This window comes from Glossina fuscipes, unplaced genomic scaffold (assembly GCF_014805625.2).
Source record: "Glossina fuscipes isolate IAEA_lab_2018 unplaced genomic scaffold, Yale_Gfus_2 0, whole genome shotgun sequence".
In the NCBI taxonomy this organism is placed as follows: domain Eukaryota; kingdom Metazoa; phylum Arthropoda; class Insecta; order Diptera; family Glossinidae; genus Glossina; species Glossina fuscipes.
This window is the reverse complement of record NW_023998414.1, coordinates 1668072-1690196: the sequence shown is the minus strand read 5'-3', so window position 1 is coordinate 1690196 and position 22125 is coordinate 1668072. Positions and strand designations below refer to the sequence as shown.

The window sequence follows — 22125 nt, the reverse complement described above, 5'->3', positions numbered from 1 at the left end:
TCTCATCGAAGTGCCTGCACGCATCTGTCTGTCTGTCACGGGCATTGTAAACTTTCTCGTTTATACCTTTTTGAAATTCATTTCAAATAATTTCTCCCTTAAGTGTTATTTTTCAATGTTTATTAGCATTTCATTTTATCTTTAGGCGTATCACAAATAAATCAAAAAAATTGAAAAAAAAAAAAAAAGAGAAAAGAAACTATATATTTATATATATGTATATGCAGTAGTAATGCGCATAAAAATAATTAATAATTAATTATAAAAAGAAATAATTCTTTCTTAATTACACAGACGAAATCTTTAATGAAAAAAATCCTTAAAATAATAATTCTTGTAATTAACTATATATTATTTTAATTGAATTTGAGAAACAAAGAAAACTTAATTAATATTCACATCTTCTCCGGTCTATATTTCAGAGTTCATTTCTTTTTTTTTTTTTTTTTGCTTTTTTTGCTTTTTTCGTTTTTGTAATTTCTATAATAATGAACTAATTTTCTTAAATGCAAAAGTTTTAAGCAGGCTTAAAGATTAAATGAAATAAAAAATGAAATAAAAAATAAAATAAAAAGGAAAACCTCAATCTTTTTTTTTTAGAATGCATAAGAAGGTTAAAGAAACAGAATATCAAATGAAATTAAGTCTAATTAATAAATGATTTAGAGTTTGTTTTTAAAAACAAAAAGTTATTTAAATATTGGAAAAAAAAGCTTACATATATGCCTTGACGCTTTTTTAGTATCATCATCATCATCATCATCATCATCATCATCATCATCATCATCATTTTCATGATCGTCGTCCTCATCATTGTCATCATCATCATCGTCGTCGTTGTTGTCGTCGTCGTCACCATCATCATCATCATGATCATCATCATCATCATTATTATCATCAATCTATTAAGCCACCACCCAAGCGACGAGCTCGTTGAGCTCTTAGCATTGTTAAACGCTCCTGTCTCTTGCGTAATTCCTCTCTTAGCCTGGCTTTCTGTTCGGTCAATTGTTGATCTTCGCTTGTCAAAGCTTCGCATAATTTAGCCGCCTCCCTTAATATATTCACCTTAGGTGCCCGCTCCTTATCCTTAATGCTGGGTATTTGTTTTTTTAAAGCCTCAAACAAATTCTTTAAACCAATACGTCTCTGCCTTTCCATATCATTGTGTAAATGGCGTTTCTCTATAGTATCAGCGGACTCATCTAAACTACAATGACGTTTCAAGATAGTGGCAGCACCAACACCAACACCAATACCAACACCACTGGAAGTCACAATTGTATTTGCAACGTAATGTTTTGTTTTTTTGCCTCGATGCTTTTTACTGGGTGGCATTACATTGCCACCAATACCACCGCTGCTACTACTACTACTACTATCATTACTACCACCGCTATTTCTAATGCTAATGGTAACGCCATTCAATGCATTTACTGTTGTTAAGCCAGCATTAGTATTAGTATTATTATTAATATTATTGCTACTCTGTACGCCTAGTAGAGAGCCATTCGCACCGGTGGTCGCAAGTAAACGTTTACGCGATTTATCAGCAAATATATTTATGGGGGCACCACAAGGCGCACTTACTTTATCTATAACAGTCATTAATTGTTGCTGTTGTTGTACATACTTTGTTGTGTACTGACTTTGATACGGTGTACTGGCCGGCGACGGATAACGTGAATTATTAACCGATTTTACTGGGCTGCTACTGGCCGGTGTATAGGGGAACTCATAGGAACCGCGTCGACGTGGCGGTATAGTACGTAAACCGTTGGCATTCTTAATAATGCGCGCATTGAATTTATGAGCAACTTTATTCTGCAGAGCACGACGATCTTTATCAGATGGATTTGTAGGTAATTTCTTGTCATTAATCGAGACCACGTCAATTTCTTCCTCTGTAAGACATAAAAATAATACGAAATCAAAATAAAATTATCGTTTTTTTTGTTTTTTTTTTTGTTTTTGTTTTCGTTGAACTTAAAAATAAAGTTGATTAACAAGAGAAAGCTGGACAATGATTACGCTTGCCGGACACCACCACCATATATATTTTTCATTTACATTTTTTGAGGTTATGTCGCTACATCATTTGTCATAAATATACCTTTAGTAGTTGAAAAAATCTAACCATGGACTACTTAATGATGGACCAGAACAGAATTTAATTAACAAAATTTATGGGAAATATCTGGGAAAAAGAAATCAATCCATTCGATCAGAACAAACAGCTCAAGTGCACAAGTGCACAATCGTTGTAATCAAACTCTTCGGTGCACGCTATGACGTAGGTTAAAAATTAAAGGAGCGATATAAAGCACATTTTTGGGGAATACATCACGAAAATTGTACACGGCCACTGAGTGTCCGAAAAAAGTCGAACTATTGAAATAAAAATTTCAATGAGGTTAGGGAGATGATAAGAAGGATAAGTAATAATATTATGGTAAGTAATATTGGATCGCCACTGTTTTCTTACTTTAATTAGTATTATTTACATGAAATGTCAATTTTTTTCGCAATAATTTTAATTTTCAATTTATAGCAAAGAAAAAAAAAAAAAACTTTCAAGGGATCGTAAATATTTTCTCCCTTGACTCCTGGCATAGCATTAGTCAAAAAATGTCTAGAGTGACCTCCATGCACATAGCGCGATACAAAATCTCATTATAATCAAGCAAGCATATGTCAATCGGTTTGCCGATCAGTATTCTTCTTAGATATTACTTTACAAAATGCCCGTACAGGGAACGAACAAAGAATAAGAAAAGAATATTTTAAAAAAGTAGCATCTATTTATTTTCTGATGGTATAAATTAAGATTTGTGAACCCCTGGCAATTACTAGTGCAAAATTTATGCAATTGCGCTGAAAAATCAACGTCAAGACACACATGCATCATATGTAGCATGCATAAGCAATAGTAAACAATTCACAATAATGGCATGAAAATACAGAAAAGACGGCGTCAAGAACTCGGCACACTTAATAAAAAGCTTCCGCCTGGTAACTAAAGCATACACAATTTAAACAAGAAAAAAACAAGAAAAGACAGCCATAAGCCTACAACAAACAGTCGAGAGAAACAAACGGCACAAAAGAAATTTTTGTTAAGTAAGGCGAGCGTGAAAGAAAGTGAGCAAAAATACCGAGAAAACAGACAATGACGAGAACGGGCCTATAGATATAGAAACATGTGTGTGTGTGTGTATGTGTGTGTGTGTGTGTACTGACCCTTTAATTGCTTAAGAAAAAAAAAAAAAAAAAAAAAAGACATGTAAATACATACGTATTTAAATGTCGACGAAAGACTGCTTTTTTTTTTTTTTTTAATATTATTATTAATTCTTTGTTTGTTTGTTTGTTTGGTTGTTTATTTATTTATTTATAATTAAAATTAGACAATTAAATGAGTCTTTTTAACATTTGTCTTCAGAGTTAACATTTAATTATATATATATATATTTATATATATTACGTATGCGATGAAAATATCGATAAATCGAGGAATTGTTTTGATTCGAGATCTCGTATACTATCTGCTCTGATTTTATCGAATAATTGCAAAGGCAGAGGCAGAGACAGAGGCAAAGGCTTACTATGGCACTTTTATAAGGCGAAAGAAAGAAATGACTCCTAACGCTATACGATTTCATCTACAACTTCTATTATTCGCCATTCATCCATTCCCCACAGAATCTGTCCGTCTCAATATCATCACATTTTTATCATCAATTGATCGCTTTTCAAGTCATCGCAATAGCCAAACCAACAAGTATGCAATTAAACGATTTCAAGATTCACATTAGCATGTGAGGCGCCTTTGATGCTAATTTGCCAACTATTTTTCCTAATCTTTTGCTTCTTTCGAAAACATATATATATATATATATATAAATTTTTTTTTTTTTTTTTTAAAAAACTTATTTTATTAATAGAGACAGTGGACTCGCATTTAACTCGAAATAGAAACACACACATCACACCGCTCTAAATATGACAAAGTCGCACGTTGTTATTATACTACCAGTACTGCTACTACTACTACTACTACTATTACTATACTATACTATACTATAGATCAGTTGAAACACACGATGCAGTAATTCTTCATTCAATAGCTTTCAAATGAACTAAAAAGTCGTCGATACTTTGCTATAATAACGACAGAAGAATAGTAAAAGTATAGTGTAAATATTAAGAAGTTTAAAGATAAGTGTTTCTTAGCGACCTTCATCTGTTTGATCTGATCTAACTTGTTCAAAAAATGTGACTCTGCTAGTCGCAGATTTGGTGTTTAGTGTTTGTCGTAACATTACAAGGCTGCTTTTCGATGTAGCTTACGATTTATCGAAGTCTCTCTTATGAATGCCAAAATTGATTAGAAAATCAAATCAAAGATAAAAGGAAACGATCACATAGTATACCATTACATTAATATATAAAATAATATAAGGATGAAATACGTTTGCAATGGACTAAGTGACGCAAAGTGACGCAAAGTGACAAGAAATAAAGAAGAGAAGAAGAAGAATATGGCCAGGTAAGCATAAAAAGAAACAGAGAGGAAATGAGAGAAAATGAGTGGAAAAAGACATCCTGCTGAAGCTTGAAGAGTAATGAAAAATTAAGATGATCCACGAACCGTAAAGCAAAAAAGGGAAAAAAAGTAAAGAAATTATAGTGGGCCGTGGTCCACTCTATATCAATTCGTTTAAGATACGATCAACTTTTCAAACTAAGACGTTACATAGGAAGTGGTCGAAAAAAATGTTCCAAGCCGAACCGAATTTGAATAGCGTTCATGCTTGGATCATCCTTGTCGGTGCACCGAATTTCATCAAGTTCCATTTCAAAAACAGCGAGGCGTAGGTTTAACGAAAAAGACCAGACGGACAGACAAACTTTGATTCGGAAAGTGATTAGTGCTTCACACAAAATAAACTTGACAATGTTATTTAGATTTAGTGCATCGTTGAGAGCCGGCGCGAAAATACCCTATGCAGCAAGTAAGCCTAAAACTAATCGCAATATGCACCAATATGCCAAACAACGACGTGCTCTTTGAAGAACGTGACGGTAGCACCAGCAGAATATCATAAAAAAAAAAAAATCCGTTCATGGGCAGCACCATCCGATCGATTGTCTCTCCGTGACGAAATTCAGATCTTCACCAAAAAATGGGACAGATGGTGTCAATGTTTTCAAAAAAAAAAAACAAATGCTTTTATAACATTATCTCGTAGTTCGAACGGTTTTTATTATTCATAACACACTGTACAGACAACAACGCATATAGCAATAAATGAAGAAGAAGGAAATCTTAAATAAATATTATTTATATATTAATATATATATCTAGATACCACATTTCTATTAAATGGAACGCCTTCTCGTATTACAATGCATTTTTCGTAATTAAATGTAAAAAAAAAATAAAAATAAAAATAAAAATAAAAAAATAAATCTATTTCAGGAGCATTGTATGCACATATATGAAATGTAAAGCCTATTCTACACCCCCGATATAGTAGATATATTGCGTTTAGTTAAAAAAAAAATGTGGGAACAATAAGTTGAACAACATACCGCCTTAGTTTGAGAAGCAAATTTAAAACCGGATAACTTTTTGTTTCATTCCCTTACGTTACGTTATTATAAAAATGAAGTGTTAATGATGAGTAGTAACCGTGTTGTTATTATCATCAATATCATTATCATTATTTGAAATCTTCTTAGGGAACTTAACGGATTTTTCGATTTAAATGTCTAAACCTGACCTTTCTCACCGAAAGAACAAACCACCGCACGAACCCGTAATAAACAGTGTTAAAAGTTAGATGGATTTCAAAACTCTCTCTTTCTCTCTCTCTCAATCCAATCGGCAAATTTCTTCGAAAAATTGCTCAAATTTCATTTCCTGAAAAGGCAGAAACAGTTAGTTACGCTGCACAAAGAGAACAACAAAGTTGCTTTCTTTGTTTTTTATTTTTATTTTTTATTTTTAATGCAATTCCACGAACGCATGCATATGTTTGAGAAGAGAGCAGAGACGTACTGACTGAACGAACGCGAACATGTCGTAGAACGTCATATTTACATTTAAGCTAAAGGAATTTTTTTTTTTTTTTTTTTTTTTTGTGTTATTTATTTCTCTTAAATATGCATCAAGTTAAGTACTTAATATTTGTGAGAGCATTATGTCATGTTTCTATCACATGCATAAGACACTTTGCGTTGTGATAAAATGCAAGACAGAGGCGCAGTAGTAGTGAAGAGTGGCGAACGCCTCATCAACACCCACTTATAATCCTACTTTGTATTATTATTATTATTATCATTATTATTATTATTATTATTATTATTTTTTTTTTTTTTTGTTTTTATACTTTTCTTTAATTTTAAACAATTTTTCATACACTTTGAGAAAAAGACAAAAGGAAAAGAAGTCAACTTTACTGTGTTTTGTGTGCTTTTACAGCCTAAAAAGCAGCTGCAGAGCATAATGTTACACAACTCAAATCATTGAACTAGAAATACATTCGTACATATATCTTCGAATAAGAAATAGAGCACAAAATAATTACACACTCATACATGCAAAGACATTGAGCAGAGTTACAATGACTTTTAAAGCCGATTATCAAAGGAATTAAATCATAACAACAACAACAACAAGAACAAGAACAAATATATATATATATATATAGATTTATATAAAATAGAAGAGAGAAAGAGAGAAAAAATAAAAAAGAGAAAAGAGCGGCAACAAAACTAAGCTGTCTAGGGGATTGTGAGGGCGGAACGAGGGTGGAAAGGGTGAACAGGGAATTCCTAAACATTGAATATAATACTCATGCATACGCGTATATAACAAAGAAAATTTAATATTTATAAGTAAAACACAGCAGCGAAAATATTGTTAACATAAAAACAAAAAAAACAAAAAAAATTTGTTACAAAATGTCAATAAACTCAAAAGGGAAACAAACGATGGGTAAGAAGTACATTTAAAGTACTACTACAACGGGTTCGTGTGTACGATACTAACGACGATATGAAAATATAAGAAAAACCACCTATTATTTCGGCGTCTGCTTGGCGGTTGCTACCAATTATAGGCAGTGGTTGAAATGAGACAAAATGAATAACAGCAATGCATAGAGACTAAAAATCCTGGCAATAAAATCGTAAAAAGAATTCTTTTTAACATGCTTTCTAAAGCAATAAAATAAATATAACTAACGTTAACGCAAAAAAAAAAAACAAAAAAAACAAAAAAAAAAAAAAGAAAGAAAAAACGGAAAAAAACCGTTCTAATAACGACAATAATCCGGAAGAAAGTTCCAGTGCATGTCAATATTACAATATAGGAAACTTTCTGATACTTTGACAACACAACAGTCGTGATGTCTGATGTTGCGGTTTAGAACAAAAATCACATATTTCTAACAATATGATGCTTACAACAATTGCGTGGCTAAACAGTGCCAGGCTATTCTTATTATGAAGGACTGAGGAAAGCTAAAATCATGTGCCCTTTGTGCCTTAAAAAATCGAAACCTTCCGGCTGCCATGCATTTCTACGAAAGTATGACGTGTACTTACTTACTTTATTATGATGCCTACTCCTCACAAATTTATAATTTACTGATAATCGCTTTTGAAAATCTTTTATTCGCTCTTCCACTTGCCTTGAAGCAAGAAAATTTTTGCCTTCGAAAGAATTTAACGACTCGCAAGCAATGATTTCTTGAAGTCCCCTATGCGTTATATAGAGATTAAAATTTGACAATCAGTCAACCCTTCACTCATCCGTCGCCACAGCCAACTTATTAGGAAGCAAGTGACTGAGCAGGCATACCCTATCTTCTAACACGATCTTCTTTGCGGTAGACTACGCTTTAAATACAGATTATTTCTCAAGTGTTTCATGTGGGTGCACTGCCGTGGCACACGGGGTGGATTGTAAAACTGCAAACTCATTATTCCCCGTATTCTGCTCTAAAGAGACTCTAAATCTCTGAATCCAGAGCATAAAGGACTTTCCGCCAACACATGTTTTCAATGCCCACAAACCCTAATTTTGTGTAAGAATAGATAGATCTACGTAGCCAGCGAGCAAAAACCTCAGATGGTAATTAAAGCGAAAGTCTACCTCCTGATTATCCCCAAACGATATATCATGGGTAGGATTAAAAATTACTCCACGTAGTGTTTACGTAGTGTTTGCAACGAGATTGCCATGAGGCACGGGCACGTTCCTGTCACACAGCGATTGACCTTAATTACAAATGGTGTGTGTGATCGCAGCTATGGCGAATGCTTGTTTGGTAAAAGTGTAACGCGTACCAATGGCCGCATCCATTCTCTATCTCTCTATCCCTCTTCAAACTCTTATCAATGCTAACATAATAGTAAAAAAGGAAAAGCAATTTAAAAGGAATTCCAGCGATATATACATATTCGATTTCGACCGAGGGATGCGCGTGTAGTATATAAAGTGCAAAGTGCTTTTGTGCTTGGAGGAGCACACCAAGCATCTATCTATTATCTGGGTGCAAATTTTAGGCAGATATTGGATTAGATTACGTAATCGGTTGCCGCTGCTTTCTCCGGGAAATATTACAATTTCCCCGAAATAAATTCTTGACTTTGTTTGCCTATTAGAACTCTTAGAATGATAAGGCAATGGGATTCTATTCTTTTAGCAGGAGAAACTCCACTGAAAATTAAAAAAGAAAAGCAATCGTTTACTTGAGGATGTTCTTCTTAGCTTTGAAAAAAAAAAAAAAATTAAGAGAAACATACATACATCGAATCATTACTAAAAAGCTAAGCAATAATCGTAATTTACACTTCATTACGTTTACGAAATACAAGAAATAAAAAAAGAGAGTAGGGAATGAATAGCAAATTACTATGGTAATGTAAACAATGTCCAATAAACTTCCGTTAATGGGGACTACTAACTAAAGCGCACCCAAAGAAAGCAAGAAGGAAAAAGGAAGGAAATGTTGAACACGTTTGACGTCAATAAAGAAGAAGGTGAAGGGAGTATAAATTAAATGTTTAATGACGTCTGCGCCTTCCTGCTTGCACACTGTAAGTTTTCAAACATTGTATTAGAATACAACGCAACGGTTATATTAGCAAACGGTAGTGTTAATCGGCATTAACTCTGATCAGCATATGTGATATGCGCATTCACAACAACAAACGCTCATATAAGCAGCATGTAAGCATATATGGATTGAAAATTTTCGAAAGTATTTGCATATGTAGGCGATCTACCTGTCGCATCATATTCATTCCTATGCACAGAGAAGAAAGTTTAATGAACTAAAACGGCGAATATTAAGATAATACAAAAAAAAAAAAAAAAAAAAAAATGAAAATATTCTTCCATTTTAGAATAATTTCTTTCTTTATTCTTATTTTATTTTTTTTTATTTTTTGCTATGCTCTCACATACTCTACGTAAATTTTAGTTGTTTTTGTTGTTGCTGTTGTTTTTTTTTGCGTTTTTTTTTTCTTGAAAGAAATCTTCGAAAATATTAGAAATTTCTTATAATTAAATATATGTATATAGTTATAAATATCTAAACGCATAAGTGAGTGTGAGTGACAAAATTATGAATGTATGTATGTATGTATGTATGTATGTATGTATGTATGTATGTATGTATGTATGTATGTATGTATGTATGTATGCATGGGTGGAAGTTTGTTTTTTTCTCCGCTATTTTTCGCTATTTTCTTTCTGACTATTATCACAGAAAGACATTAAAGTTTTTGTTTATTTTGTTACCAACTAAACTAAGCAACAATTCCAGTCAAACAGATCGTTATACATAAAATATAAAATAAAAAAATAAATAAATAAATAAATATAAAAAAAAAGACCAGTTTTATTAGTTCACGACTATGTAAGCGTATGCGTTGAATAAATTGGAACAACGCTAGACGATAAATAACACGCACGTGTCCCACATAAAAATACCCATTAAGACGCGTTGCGCAGCTTGCTCGCTCGCTCGCTCGCTTTTCCAGACAATGTAGAGTTGGCACAAACATTTTCAATTCATTTCAAATAAACATATTTTTCTATTCATAATGCCTGCCCCGCCTTACGTATAAAGTAAACCAATCTACTTTTTGTAATAATTTCTACTATAACCAAAATGGGCATCAAGAAATCCCCACAAATCATAATTTGCTTAACTTATCATATTAAGTATTTTGCTCATTCTCTATCGATATGTTTTAAATCAGGCGCCAATTAAAGCTACCTATGGATTTTCTCACATATCCTTAGACGATTTCTTTCTACGAATATAAACGCAATACCAGCGAAAAGATCTTGACTCGCATCAATCAAAATATCCTTAAGCCACAAAAGAAGGGTATTGACAATATGCTCTAAGATGGAAATAAGTCATCTTCATATGCGTATATATCATATATAAAATTGTGATAAAAATTGATGACGAATGCGTTGTTGTTGATGTTAGTTAAGCGCGTGCGTATTGTGTTTGCACAAATGTTTTAATAAATAAAACGTTATGATGTAGAAACAAATAGTGAAACAGTTTTTTTAAGTGGATTTCCTTTAGCTTACCATATAATAAATAAATAAAGATATAAATACATTATATTAAATATTGGGAAAACCGAAACATACACACACATTGTAGAAGCGAGTAAAAATACATAATAGTAAAAACTATTGCTTTGTAAATATTTTCTTTCTCTTTTTGTGCAAAAATATTTGAAAGAAAAAATTACTTAATTAATAGCCATAAAGAAAGACCGACGCAAACAAACAATCACGTACACATACACACCGTACATATAATATATATTATATATCTATATATCTATATATATATATATATATATATACCATATACAGATTTTAAATCAGTCGGTTAGAGGAGGACTCTATCGTACGCAGGTAAGTTTAGATGAGCAAAGAAGTAAAGGATAGCAGTTGAAGGAAATATCATTTGAGTAGCCTCCTCGTCCTTGATGACATATATTAGAGTAAGGGTAAGAACAAAAATAAACGTTTTAATAGATCTCGAAAATTTTTATCTGATTATCTCTTACCCAGAAAAATATGCTTTATTTTTTTGAAGCTCAGTTGACAGAAACTCTGTCTTGGACTTTGAACAACTTGTGCAGGCTTTCTCATAACCCGTAATCTCAAATTTAATGCAATACTTTACTATAGAAGATAAGAGTGAGACATGTATGAATATTCAACACCATGTGTCCGGCAAATTTGTGCAAACTCTTGAAGTAGTCGAGCTTATATATATATATATATATATGTATATATATATATGTATATGTATGTCGATAATACGCAATAGATATATATATATATAACATCTTATAATTGAACCTATTTAAGAAATGCATATACTTTCACATGGTCACCTACATACGTAAAATGCACATAGGCAAGCATTCGTGCTTGTACATGTTTATATAAATGGCATTTTAAGAGTTAATGGAGTTTCTTTCTTTTTTTAATTCCTTGTCTGTCTGTTTAAGCAAAATTAGAAAAACACCAGTTTGTATAATTAAATTAATTATATTTTACATGCATGCGTTTTTACTGATAAACTTTTTAACTTCAATCACACAGGCATTCACATGGTGTATGATAGAGCGCAATGCATAGCATAACAATTTCAAGCAATGGCAGTAATTGGTCTTTACTTGCTTGGTAACAAAATAATTTTGAAATAATTTCGTATATTAAGCGGATAGTTAATAACTGAAAACGAAAGGCTGTAAACGGGTAAGCGCTGGACAATAAATACCTTATACAGATTTTAAATCAATCGGTTAGAGGAGGACCCTATCGTATGTAGGTAAGTTTAGATGAGCAAAGAAGTAAAGGATAGCAATTGATGGAAATGTCATTAGAGTGGCCTCGTCCTTCCCGAGAAGCATTAGTGCGTGCGGGTAAGAAAACGAATCTCTTATTGTATTTCGAAAATTTGATGATCTCACCCAAAAAAATTTGTTTCTCTTCTTTTTTTTTTCAAGTTCAGTTGACAGAAAATCCGTTTCGGACTTTGAACAACCTGTACAGGCTGCCTCATAACCCGTAATCTCAAATTTATTGCAATTGTTCATGACAGTGTTCGAATAGATGCACGGCCTAAAATTGTTAAAGTAACGGAGAACACAAAACCCTATACTACGGCCATTTACACCGCCTATATACGATCAAGATTAGAGTCCACTACGTATGCGTTGATAAAAGCTTCCAGATCTTGCCTGAAGAAATTCGACCAGGTACGCAGCTTAGATGCTCATAGTTCGGCGGGCAAGCACCTAACGTATTCGATACCATTATACGGTGAACTGTATTATATCGGTATATAAATGGGCTTAGAGCGAACGTTCTACAAAGATAAGAAAATTCTTCATCAGTCAGCTTTCTGACTCATACACCGCACAACACACTGCCGAAATTTCAAATACATCGACCGCACTCTGTCCATCTTTGGAACAATCTTGCGGCAATGATCTTTTCCATCGCTTCAATTCTCTCTATTTACAAAAGTCCCCTACTCCTTCCCCGTCTACCTATAATCCTTTCTAACTATCATCGTATATGTACATAAAGAAAAGTGAAAATAGTCTCCGTAATAAGGCCGTTGAAAAAGCGAATAAAAAGCCATATGTTATGGTGGCATTAAAAAGTTCCTAACACTGACAATAAATTTTAGATTGTCTTAGCGAGCAAAATTTCGAACCATAGGTAACAACTGTGTAAGCCTTTATAAACAAAGATTTTTAAACAAAAACAACACACTTGATATGCTTCTATGTAAGACGCATGCACCGTACATGATCTAACAGATCATTCTTATATGGTCAGTAATTTCTTTCAGGCTTGCTTGTGATTTCCGCCTAATCGAAAATTCATAGTTAAATTTTCATTCTGTACTTTAAGTATAAAATTATCTAATCTATAGTCGGTAGAGGCATTTTTTGGCAAACCGAAAGCAGAATAAATTAAGTGCGACCAGCAGGCTGGCTAGCTACGCAACAATAATATAAGTTTACAAGCAATATTTCCATATCAGTCAGAGATGAGTTAAAAACTTTGTGGTCGAAATTTTAATGGAATTTACTATTAAGTAAAGAAAAACAAGTAAATATTAATTATACTAAATGAAAATTTTTAAACGTACTTCCACGAAAAAGACAAAAATTTATATATATATACATATACATATATATACATATATATCCATGTATACATATGCATATATACATATATATAAATTCATAAACATATGTTTTGTTTTACAAAGAATTTCTTCCGTCTCTGTGTAAGTCTTAAGTAAAAGTACGGAAAATGCGCACACATGTATGCATGCATAGCCCGTTAACATACACGATGCATAAAGGATCCTGCATCGTATGTGTTGTAAAAAAGAAAGAAGGCGTTTTTAAAGTTTCTATTAAAGGTAATATTTTTTTGATCAGTATTTCCACCGTCAAGGAAGACCGGAGAAACGGAGTCATAATAAGAATGATGAATAAAGGAAATGCTTAATAAATGCAATAAATACCGTCATTAGATATTGAATGATCATATAATTAATCAACACTATGATTTACTTAGCATACTTCGTAATAGTAGTAGTAGCAGCAGTAGTAGTAGTAGTAGTAGTAGTAGCAGCAGCAATTTAATGCCTACAAAATACACTACACGCTAAGTAACGTAATAATAAAAATACAACAAATTAATGAATGAACGCATGAATAACTGATTAAAATGGTGATTGTATGTTATACCGGTTCAAAGTAGTTAAAACTAAATTATAAAAAAAAGAAAAAAACAAAAGACAAAAAATTTATGAATAAGAAATAAATGAAAAAAAAAAAAAAAAACAAACATAATAATAACAAAAACTCGAAAGTTCAGAGATTAGATTTTAGCATAAAATTTAGCTTTGTTGCTAAGAGATTGGTTTTTTTTTTTTTTATTTTTTTTTTTATTTATTTTTATTTTCTTTATTCTTCTGTTTTTGCATATTATGGGAATGATTTTACTTGTGTTAAAAGCTATATATATATATATGCATGCATATAAAGCTAGTGATAAGCTTGCGGTTGAATAGCAGCAACAATGGCATTTCAATTATAAGCAAGAAGAAGAAGAAGAAGAAGACGCAGAAAAAGAATTAACAAAGAAAAAATAGCATAAAAAAAGATTAAATTCATGAAGAACACTATACAGTTTTCCTAGGAAATCTCTTCGTTTTCTTTTTTTTTTTTTTTTTGCAACTCATAACGTAAATGGCAATAAATCGGATGTTTGAGGTTTTTTCTTCTTCTGCTTCACTTTTTTTTATTTTTTATTTTTTTTTTTTTAAATACTAGGAATGATGACGCTCTCAAAAGCAAAAGTTATAAATGAAATGTATACGTTTGGATTGACGTAAAGTTAAGCTGTACGATGATGCGATCTCAAGTTCAAATGGAGGCCAGCCAAGATGCATTAACACCTTAGAAACGTAGCGTAGGATATTTAATGATCGAACACTTGCTGCTCATTAAATGTGCAAAAGATCAACAATAGCAGCCGCAGCAGCCGCAGCAGCACCAGCACCAGCAGCAGCAGCAGAAATAACTTTATGCGAATCAATTCATTACAAAGGCTATCATTATCAGAGAACGCGACACAAGATGCGAGTAGATAAAACTTCTTAAACTGTTTGTGATACTCGCGTAAAAAATCAATAAAATTCCACAACTAATAAATAATTTATGATCTAAGTTTCTAACGTCTTGCTTCTTGTTTCGGAGCGCTTAACGCCCTTTGTTCTTCCCCATGTCGACTAGTTGCCAACGACATTGTATCTCTTACAGCAGAGCTCCTATGGCGACCTAAACTTAACATTTATATTATTTGTGATTATTAGTTAAAAGGAGTTGGAAGTAGTGCAGCAATGGGCTAATAATGCAATACGGAACTCGTCTATGAGTTATTAGAAAAGTGAAACATTGCAATGAGTTTGCAATCGATTGTACAAATGCCGGTGAACTACCGGCTACCTTAATCATTTTTACATAGCATCTGCTGATCTGCTACAACTTTCAAATTCACATGCTATGGATGTTGGTGGGTGACGGAAGGGAAACAGATGGTGAGGCGGGGGACGGAAGGGAAGGAGGGAGAGAAAGTGAGAAAAAGCGTGAAAGAGAGAAAGAGACAGAAATATGCGACTTCAAAATTAGTGTTTTTTTTAAATTAAGTTTTTTTTTTTTTTTTAAATTTTTTTTTAAATTTTTTCGTTTTCTTTACTTAACTTAGCACTTTGCCGTAATGGTCACAGTCAATGAAGGCAAATTCGAAGAACCGTCTCACGCATATACGAAAAAGTAAATAAATTAACAATCAAGATAATGTTCGCATAAAGTGCAAGATACTTGGATATACGTCCGACTATATTTAACTAAACTAATATGCAGAAGACAATAAAAATATATCGCCTTTGAAGACCAGTATTTTTTTAGTGTGAAGATGTCGTGATGACTTTGCTAAATATTTTTCGAAAAATTCTTAAGAAATTATTATTATCATTATTAAATTTAACAAGCCCAGCGCGCAAATACATATGTATATAATTAACCTTAATTTTCGATTGTAATCAATCAATCAATTATTCTCTCTAACGCGAGTTAACCTTCGAAAACTCTTATAGCTACAAAAGATATTTAACTCTAATGCAATTTAATAACAAACACATTAAAATGCAAGAAAAAAAAAAAAACAAAAAACACAAAACAAAAATAAATAAATAAACAAATATGTTAAGGAAAAAAAAAAAAAAAAAAAAAAAAAAAAAAAGGTAAAACACAAAATAAAATGAAATCTCCATTCACTTTACAGCTAACAAGCGGATTCATTCACAAAATAAATAGTAGCTGGAGGAGAAACAGTCAGCAAACGTTCAACAGATAACACGCAAAAATATGAATAATTTAATCGCAACAAGCACAAAATAAAACAGACAAGTAAAAAGATTACGGTTGGCCACGGCCAATCATTAAATACCCTACACTACTTTGCTGAGTTCATTACAAAACGTATACACATATTTATATGAGGGCATATTTTTCATGAAAGACCTAATAACTGCACAGGGGACGCCGCCCAAACCCCCAAATGACCCTCAAATGATCAAAATTGTAGCTAAGCAAAAAATTGCTAAACTTTTCACATCAATTTCGAATAACGAAATACAATTAATCAGCCATTTTTGTCAAGCAAGTAGTTTGCAGAATTAGTGGCCAGGACGCGGTCACGTTCGTCCTTGTACGAAACTCCAATAAGATATTACGCAAGTTACGATCTGCGGCTCGAACACAATATTGCACGAGTCCATTTCAAGTCCTATCGGCTATTGCATACACGTCGTGCACACGGCCTTAGTATTATCGAAACGCTTGTATCAAAAATGAAATTTGATTTAATTGCCGAATAGATAGATTATGCAAAGTTAATGCGAAGACCCATTCTCTCATTATATTGATTAGGCACAATGCATCATATTTTTTTACATACTTTGGCAGGACTCTCAATTTTAATACTTCAGTTAGAATTAAACGTTATTTTCACATACATTGCCAATTTCCGTATAAAAAAAAAAACTTGACTTGATATTCCCAGTCATTATTCGGAAAAATATATCTTTTTTTGGTGAGCGATTACGGTCAAGCATGACATGATTATTAAATGTTTAACGGAACGTTTAAAAAATGTAATATGTATCTCTTGGAGCGGGAGGGAATTTATTTTTTTTAAGAAAAAAAAAAAAAAAAAAAAAAGAAAAGAAGCAACCAACGAATCGTTTCTTATGCTTACTAACTATGTTCAAACCGATGAAACTATTTTATATCAAGCGTATGCAATGACACCGCAAAATTAATATATGATATGTAGGCGCTTAAATGCAACTTCAGTATACAACAAATGAACAACAAAAACTGTAAAAAATTATAGAGCTGGTGACATAAAGAATAGCATGCTTGGGCATTTATGGGCAAATGGGCAATTTCGACTTCAGTTTCAGTTTCAATTTTTGTAGCGAAATAGCGAAAAATTTTCTCCAAAAAAAAAAAAAAAAAAAAAAGGTGAACGAAGAAAACTTTAGGTTAAATTTGTTAATCAAGACAACGGCTTGCGGTGAAACGACAGATAGATTGGGAGGACGACCCCATCAAATAGAAATGATTTATTTATAAAATTGATCAAGACTATATATACTTATAATTTAAGGGTATCTGTGATGTGTGCTTTCCTATGCCTTAAACACATTTATAAATTTAATAATAACACATTTACGATGCAATATAAAAATAAAAATAAGTGGAATTTCTATTACGTTAACAAAGGCAACAACAGCAACAGATAGTAAAGCTAAAGTAACGCATGTTTATTGCATCGCATGTAAAGCTCATATGGTTTTTTTTTTTTTTTTTTTTTTTTTTTTTTTTTGTATTCATTTATTATAAATAACAGTCGTTTGAATGTTCATATATATGTCATTGTTATATCATCCAAAAATGCTATGTTCTATGAGAAGAGGTACCACCAGATAGTAATAAAAGCATTTTTGCATACACATTAAAAAAGAAAAAGAAACAGACGACGACTATGAGATTATGTGGAAAGAACGAAGAAAATATGTTTGGTAAAAGAACAGGTCTACTCAAGTAAGTAACTAAGAGAAATGGCTGGGCGCATCATGAAAGCATAACTACTAAACGCCTTCACCAGCCATCAACTGAAAAAAAATAAAAATAAAAATAAATAAATAAAAACAAATAAAACTAACAAGTAAGAATATTTTTATTCGGTCGCGACCGAATCTTTTTCACACCCATCACCGTTATCCCAATAAAGACCGAAACAGTAAAATGAATAAAATTTCATGCTCTGTAATATGGAGTGAACGCGGCTGAGTTATTCTATTTTCAAAATAAATATTTTTGCCGCATAGGCAGCATTTGGGCGTTGTAGGCGTTGCCTTAGAAAGGTTCAAATCACTTCGAAACTCTTTTGGAACTTTCTAGGCGATATATTCATTTTCGCTAACGAGAGAATGCACGGACAGGCAGATCGACAGATCGGACAGACGGACACGTTTAAGTGCATTCGAAATTTAAAGTTAACGAAAAAATTTATATACTTTGTGGGGTTTTCGAAGTTTGTTTCTGCACCTTATAAAGACATTGATAAAAAATTAAACTTTGCGACACTATAATATTGGGTAGATAGGCGGCTTCGGCAATTTTTGCCACTTATGTACAGGTGCAGCAGGAAGATGCATCGCCCATAGAATATACGTTCGAAAATTTCTATAAATTTTGTCCTGCTAAAGGTTTTTATTTCTTTTGAAAACTTAAGATGTTCTCAGTTTACCTGGTACTGTGGGCGTCTCCTTTGAACTGTTTAGTCCATTTTTCCAATTTCCAAACAGCATAAAAAGACTTCAAAATTTTTCTGCCAACTTTGAAGCCGATAGCTACATTTTTATGCTCAGTGAAATATTTACAACAGACATTAACAAGAGACGGACAGACGGACATGCTTAAATCGAATCGATCAAGAATTTGTACTTTACTTTGTGTGTGGGGTGGCTTCTGAAGCTTTTTTCTGGTCGTTGTTGTTGCAAACGTTTTGATAAAATGAATATGCCACTCTTATCATCCTTCGGTGATGCGTATAAAAAACAACATAAACAGCAAAAGAAGCAACCGAAACACCACTTACAGCATTATCCTAAAACATTCTTGTTTGGCTTTTTCTTTTTTTTTCTTTTTTTCTTTTTTTTTTTTACTTTCACATCATGCATTCCTTTAAAAGTGCAACAAAAAATCTTACATAAATTATTTGCTTTTCTTCTACATTCTCTTTGTTTCTTTCTATCTCTTTCGTGACCATTAACCCCCACCGCCACCGCCGCCGCCGCCACCGCCACCGCCTATCCCTCTCCATCACGCAATTCTCTCTCACTTTTACAGACATTCAGCTTATTTGAATGTAACTGCAGTAGCAGTAGTAGTAGTAGTTAGTACATATTTATAAATGTGTTCATGCATGCATATGTGTGTGCCTGTGTATTCATATGCCTGCGAAGAGTAAAGAGTAGTAAGATATTATGATTGACTGACTGGTACGAAATGTTGCTGCTAAAGCATGAGTGAAACTATTTGAAAAATGCTAGTAATACTTGTTCTTGTTATTGTTATTGCTGTTGTTGTTATTGTTGTTGTTGCAGTTGATATGCTGTTGCAACGAAACGATCATAGAGAAAGGATTTTATTTCATATGAAATATGTTTTATAAGATGATGAAAAGCAAAGTAATTGCTACTCTTTACTTAACATACATGTAACGAAAAATTGTGTGTGCAGATTACGGTTAATATTGTCTTTGCGCAACGGTAAAAAGAATTTTTTCTAACATTAAAAACATTCATTACAAACACAACAAAGGCATATTATTCAATTCACTAAATAAAATTAATGAAAATAATTTTATTTTTTTATTTATTTATTTATTTTTTTTTTTTTTTTTTTTCACTCAATTGGTAATAAATTTTGAATTGCCCTCGATGATATATTATTTGATTTCCTCTTCTTACTCCTCATTTACAATTGTGCCTACCAACATATCCGATTTCTATTAATCCTAAGATATAGTTTAGCAAAAATTTATAACAACACTCTTGCGGAGTCTTTTGTAAGCCCGTTAAGCACTTTATTATATTAATCTTATCTAATCTATAATGCTTGGTTTTCTGCTTAGAATTCGGTGCGCGGCTACGAAAATCATTGGATCTTAAAATATTTCAAACTGTTTCGAAATGAATACTAAATCGATAGGTATTTTTTGCATAATCAATATGCACTAGTTTCGGTTTTATTTCTTACAATTCTGATAATATTTTATTTTCAAATTTCGTTAGTCGTTCGATTTTTCCCCATTTCTTAACTAACCTCTTGAGAAATTTCTTCGCATTTATATATATTTAAATATTAATATTTAAATATTATATATATATATATATACATATAGTTATGACATTTTAAAGAAATTCATTTTTAATATTTACATGAGAATGAGAGAAACAAGTACAAAAACTAAGTACCCACTTAAGTGAAGATGTTTTCACTTCGAAACTTCTAGTGCCGTGTTCTCGCTGCATGTATACTTTTTTTTTTTTTTTTGCCTTCTCTTCTTAGGATTGAAGTATTATTTCTTTTTGGTTCATAACTCAATCTTAAGACAACAAATGATCTTGAATTGTTATGTAATATCAGTTTTTTCCTTCTTAGGAACTATTGATCTTGATGCTCACAAGACACAAATTCAGTTTGTAATAAGGGGAAAACCCCTTAATTTTTTATACTGTTTATCGACTTTATTGAGCCACTGTTTATACATACATAAATATATATTACATATATACATATATATATATATACATATATACATATATACATATATATATATATATCTATATCTATATATAAAAGGCCTTTGTCACTTTGTCAGAAAACCATTACAAACACAACCCATATCAGTCCATACCCATCTATTATGGATTCGTATTATTTGAAAATGTTTTCTTTACATTAGTAAAGTCTAAATGTAGATATATATATATATAAATATAGGATAGAGGACAGCTTAGCTTGTGTGCAGGGCTATGTAATGAACAAAGGGTAATGAATGCTCTAGATTTTTTACGCTGCTTAACCTCCTCTGTTTCGGAATAAAGTCTTTTTTTTTTCTTTTCTTTTTTTTTTGTTTCTTCATTTCACAGACAAAAGTTCTTTTAAGGGAGCAAAAGTTCATCACAATCGTTCACATACGTTCACTTGCGGGAACGCATGATAATTGTAATCCGAATTCAAAAGTTTAAGGTATCATTTTTTTTTTTTTTTTCATTGTTTGTTCACACTATAAACGTGGGAATCAGATGAAAAAGGAGCAGACATTTCCCGTCAATTGACACGTTTATGGAAAGTCGATAATATTTAATCGAAATCGTGAGATTGTTTATTTTATTTATCCATTTTTAATTATTTATTTTTTTGTTTTTTTGTTTTTTTTTTTTTAAATTTAGTTTTTTTACTTTTATTATGGTATACTAATTGCGTAATTTTTTGTCTTCTACGTCATATGATATTACAGATTTTAGAGATATACTACTACTATATAAAGTATTTATACATTTACATTTTGAATGAATTTAATTTTAATTTGACGATGTACATCTGTACGTATGTCCGCCTGTGTTCGAGGGATAATTTTACAATACATTTAAATATATAGAAAATGGAAAAAATCGGCCATAACCATCTGAAGTATGAAGTATCAAGGCGTCGACCACAACTGAACACAATGTTCTTACTCGATTTTATTACACTTTTTATAAATTTTTGAAATTTTTTTCTTTAATTAAACTCTTTATAAGTTCCTAAAGTTTTTTAATTCTTTCATCAATTAATGAACGAATGAATGAATGAATCAAAAAAATGAACTCACTTTTATATTATTTTTTTAATTAAATTTTTTTTTGTTTTTTTTTTTCGCAATTTAAATATTAAAATATTTTGAATTTTTTGAAAAGAGTCAGATCATGTCATAGCTTATTTACCATTTATGCAGAGAAGGAGGATATAATAGAACAGAAATTTGTCCCAAGTTGTGTGGGCGTTCCTCAAAATTTCTCAATTTATTAATCTGTCAATGGCGGCTAAGTGGCTAAGTATACACGGAAATCTTCAGACAACATATATATGTTATGGTCCGATACACATATCTGTTTAAGTTGAAAATTTACCAAATTCATTCGGTTAATAGTCAACAGAATTTTTTGCGCCTTAGCTGAAATCTATAATACTCCCTATCTGGAGTAGTTCAATACCTTTGCATGTCAATTAAATCCATTTAAAAATGTTTTTCGATAGGAATTCGTTATTACATTGATATATTATACCGTCCGTCTGCACTACTTTTCGGGACTAATGTATATAAAGTCTCAATAAAAGCGGAAAAAAAAA

The 22125-nt window shown here is 31.9% G+C and overlaps 1 protein-coding gene across 3 annotated transcripts in view; it reads right to left on the bottom strand.

Annotated features, from left to right (window-relative positions):
* Nucleotides 1–823: 823 nt before the first annotated feature.
* Nucleotides 824–22125, bottom strand: part of LOC119631965 (myc protein) — a 69614-nt gene continuing 48312 nt past the window's right edge. For all 3 annotated transcript variants that reach the window (XM_038024622.1, XM_038024615.1, XM_038024630.1), the window contains one exon: nt 824–1904. In XM_038024622.1, coding sequence (XP_037880550.1) covers nt 898–1904 — 1007 coding nt within the window. In that variant the 3' untranslated portion in view covers nt 824–897. The remainder of the gene's footprint in view (nt 1905–22125) is intronic.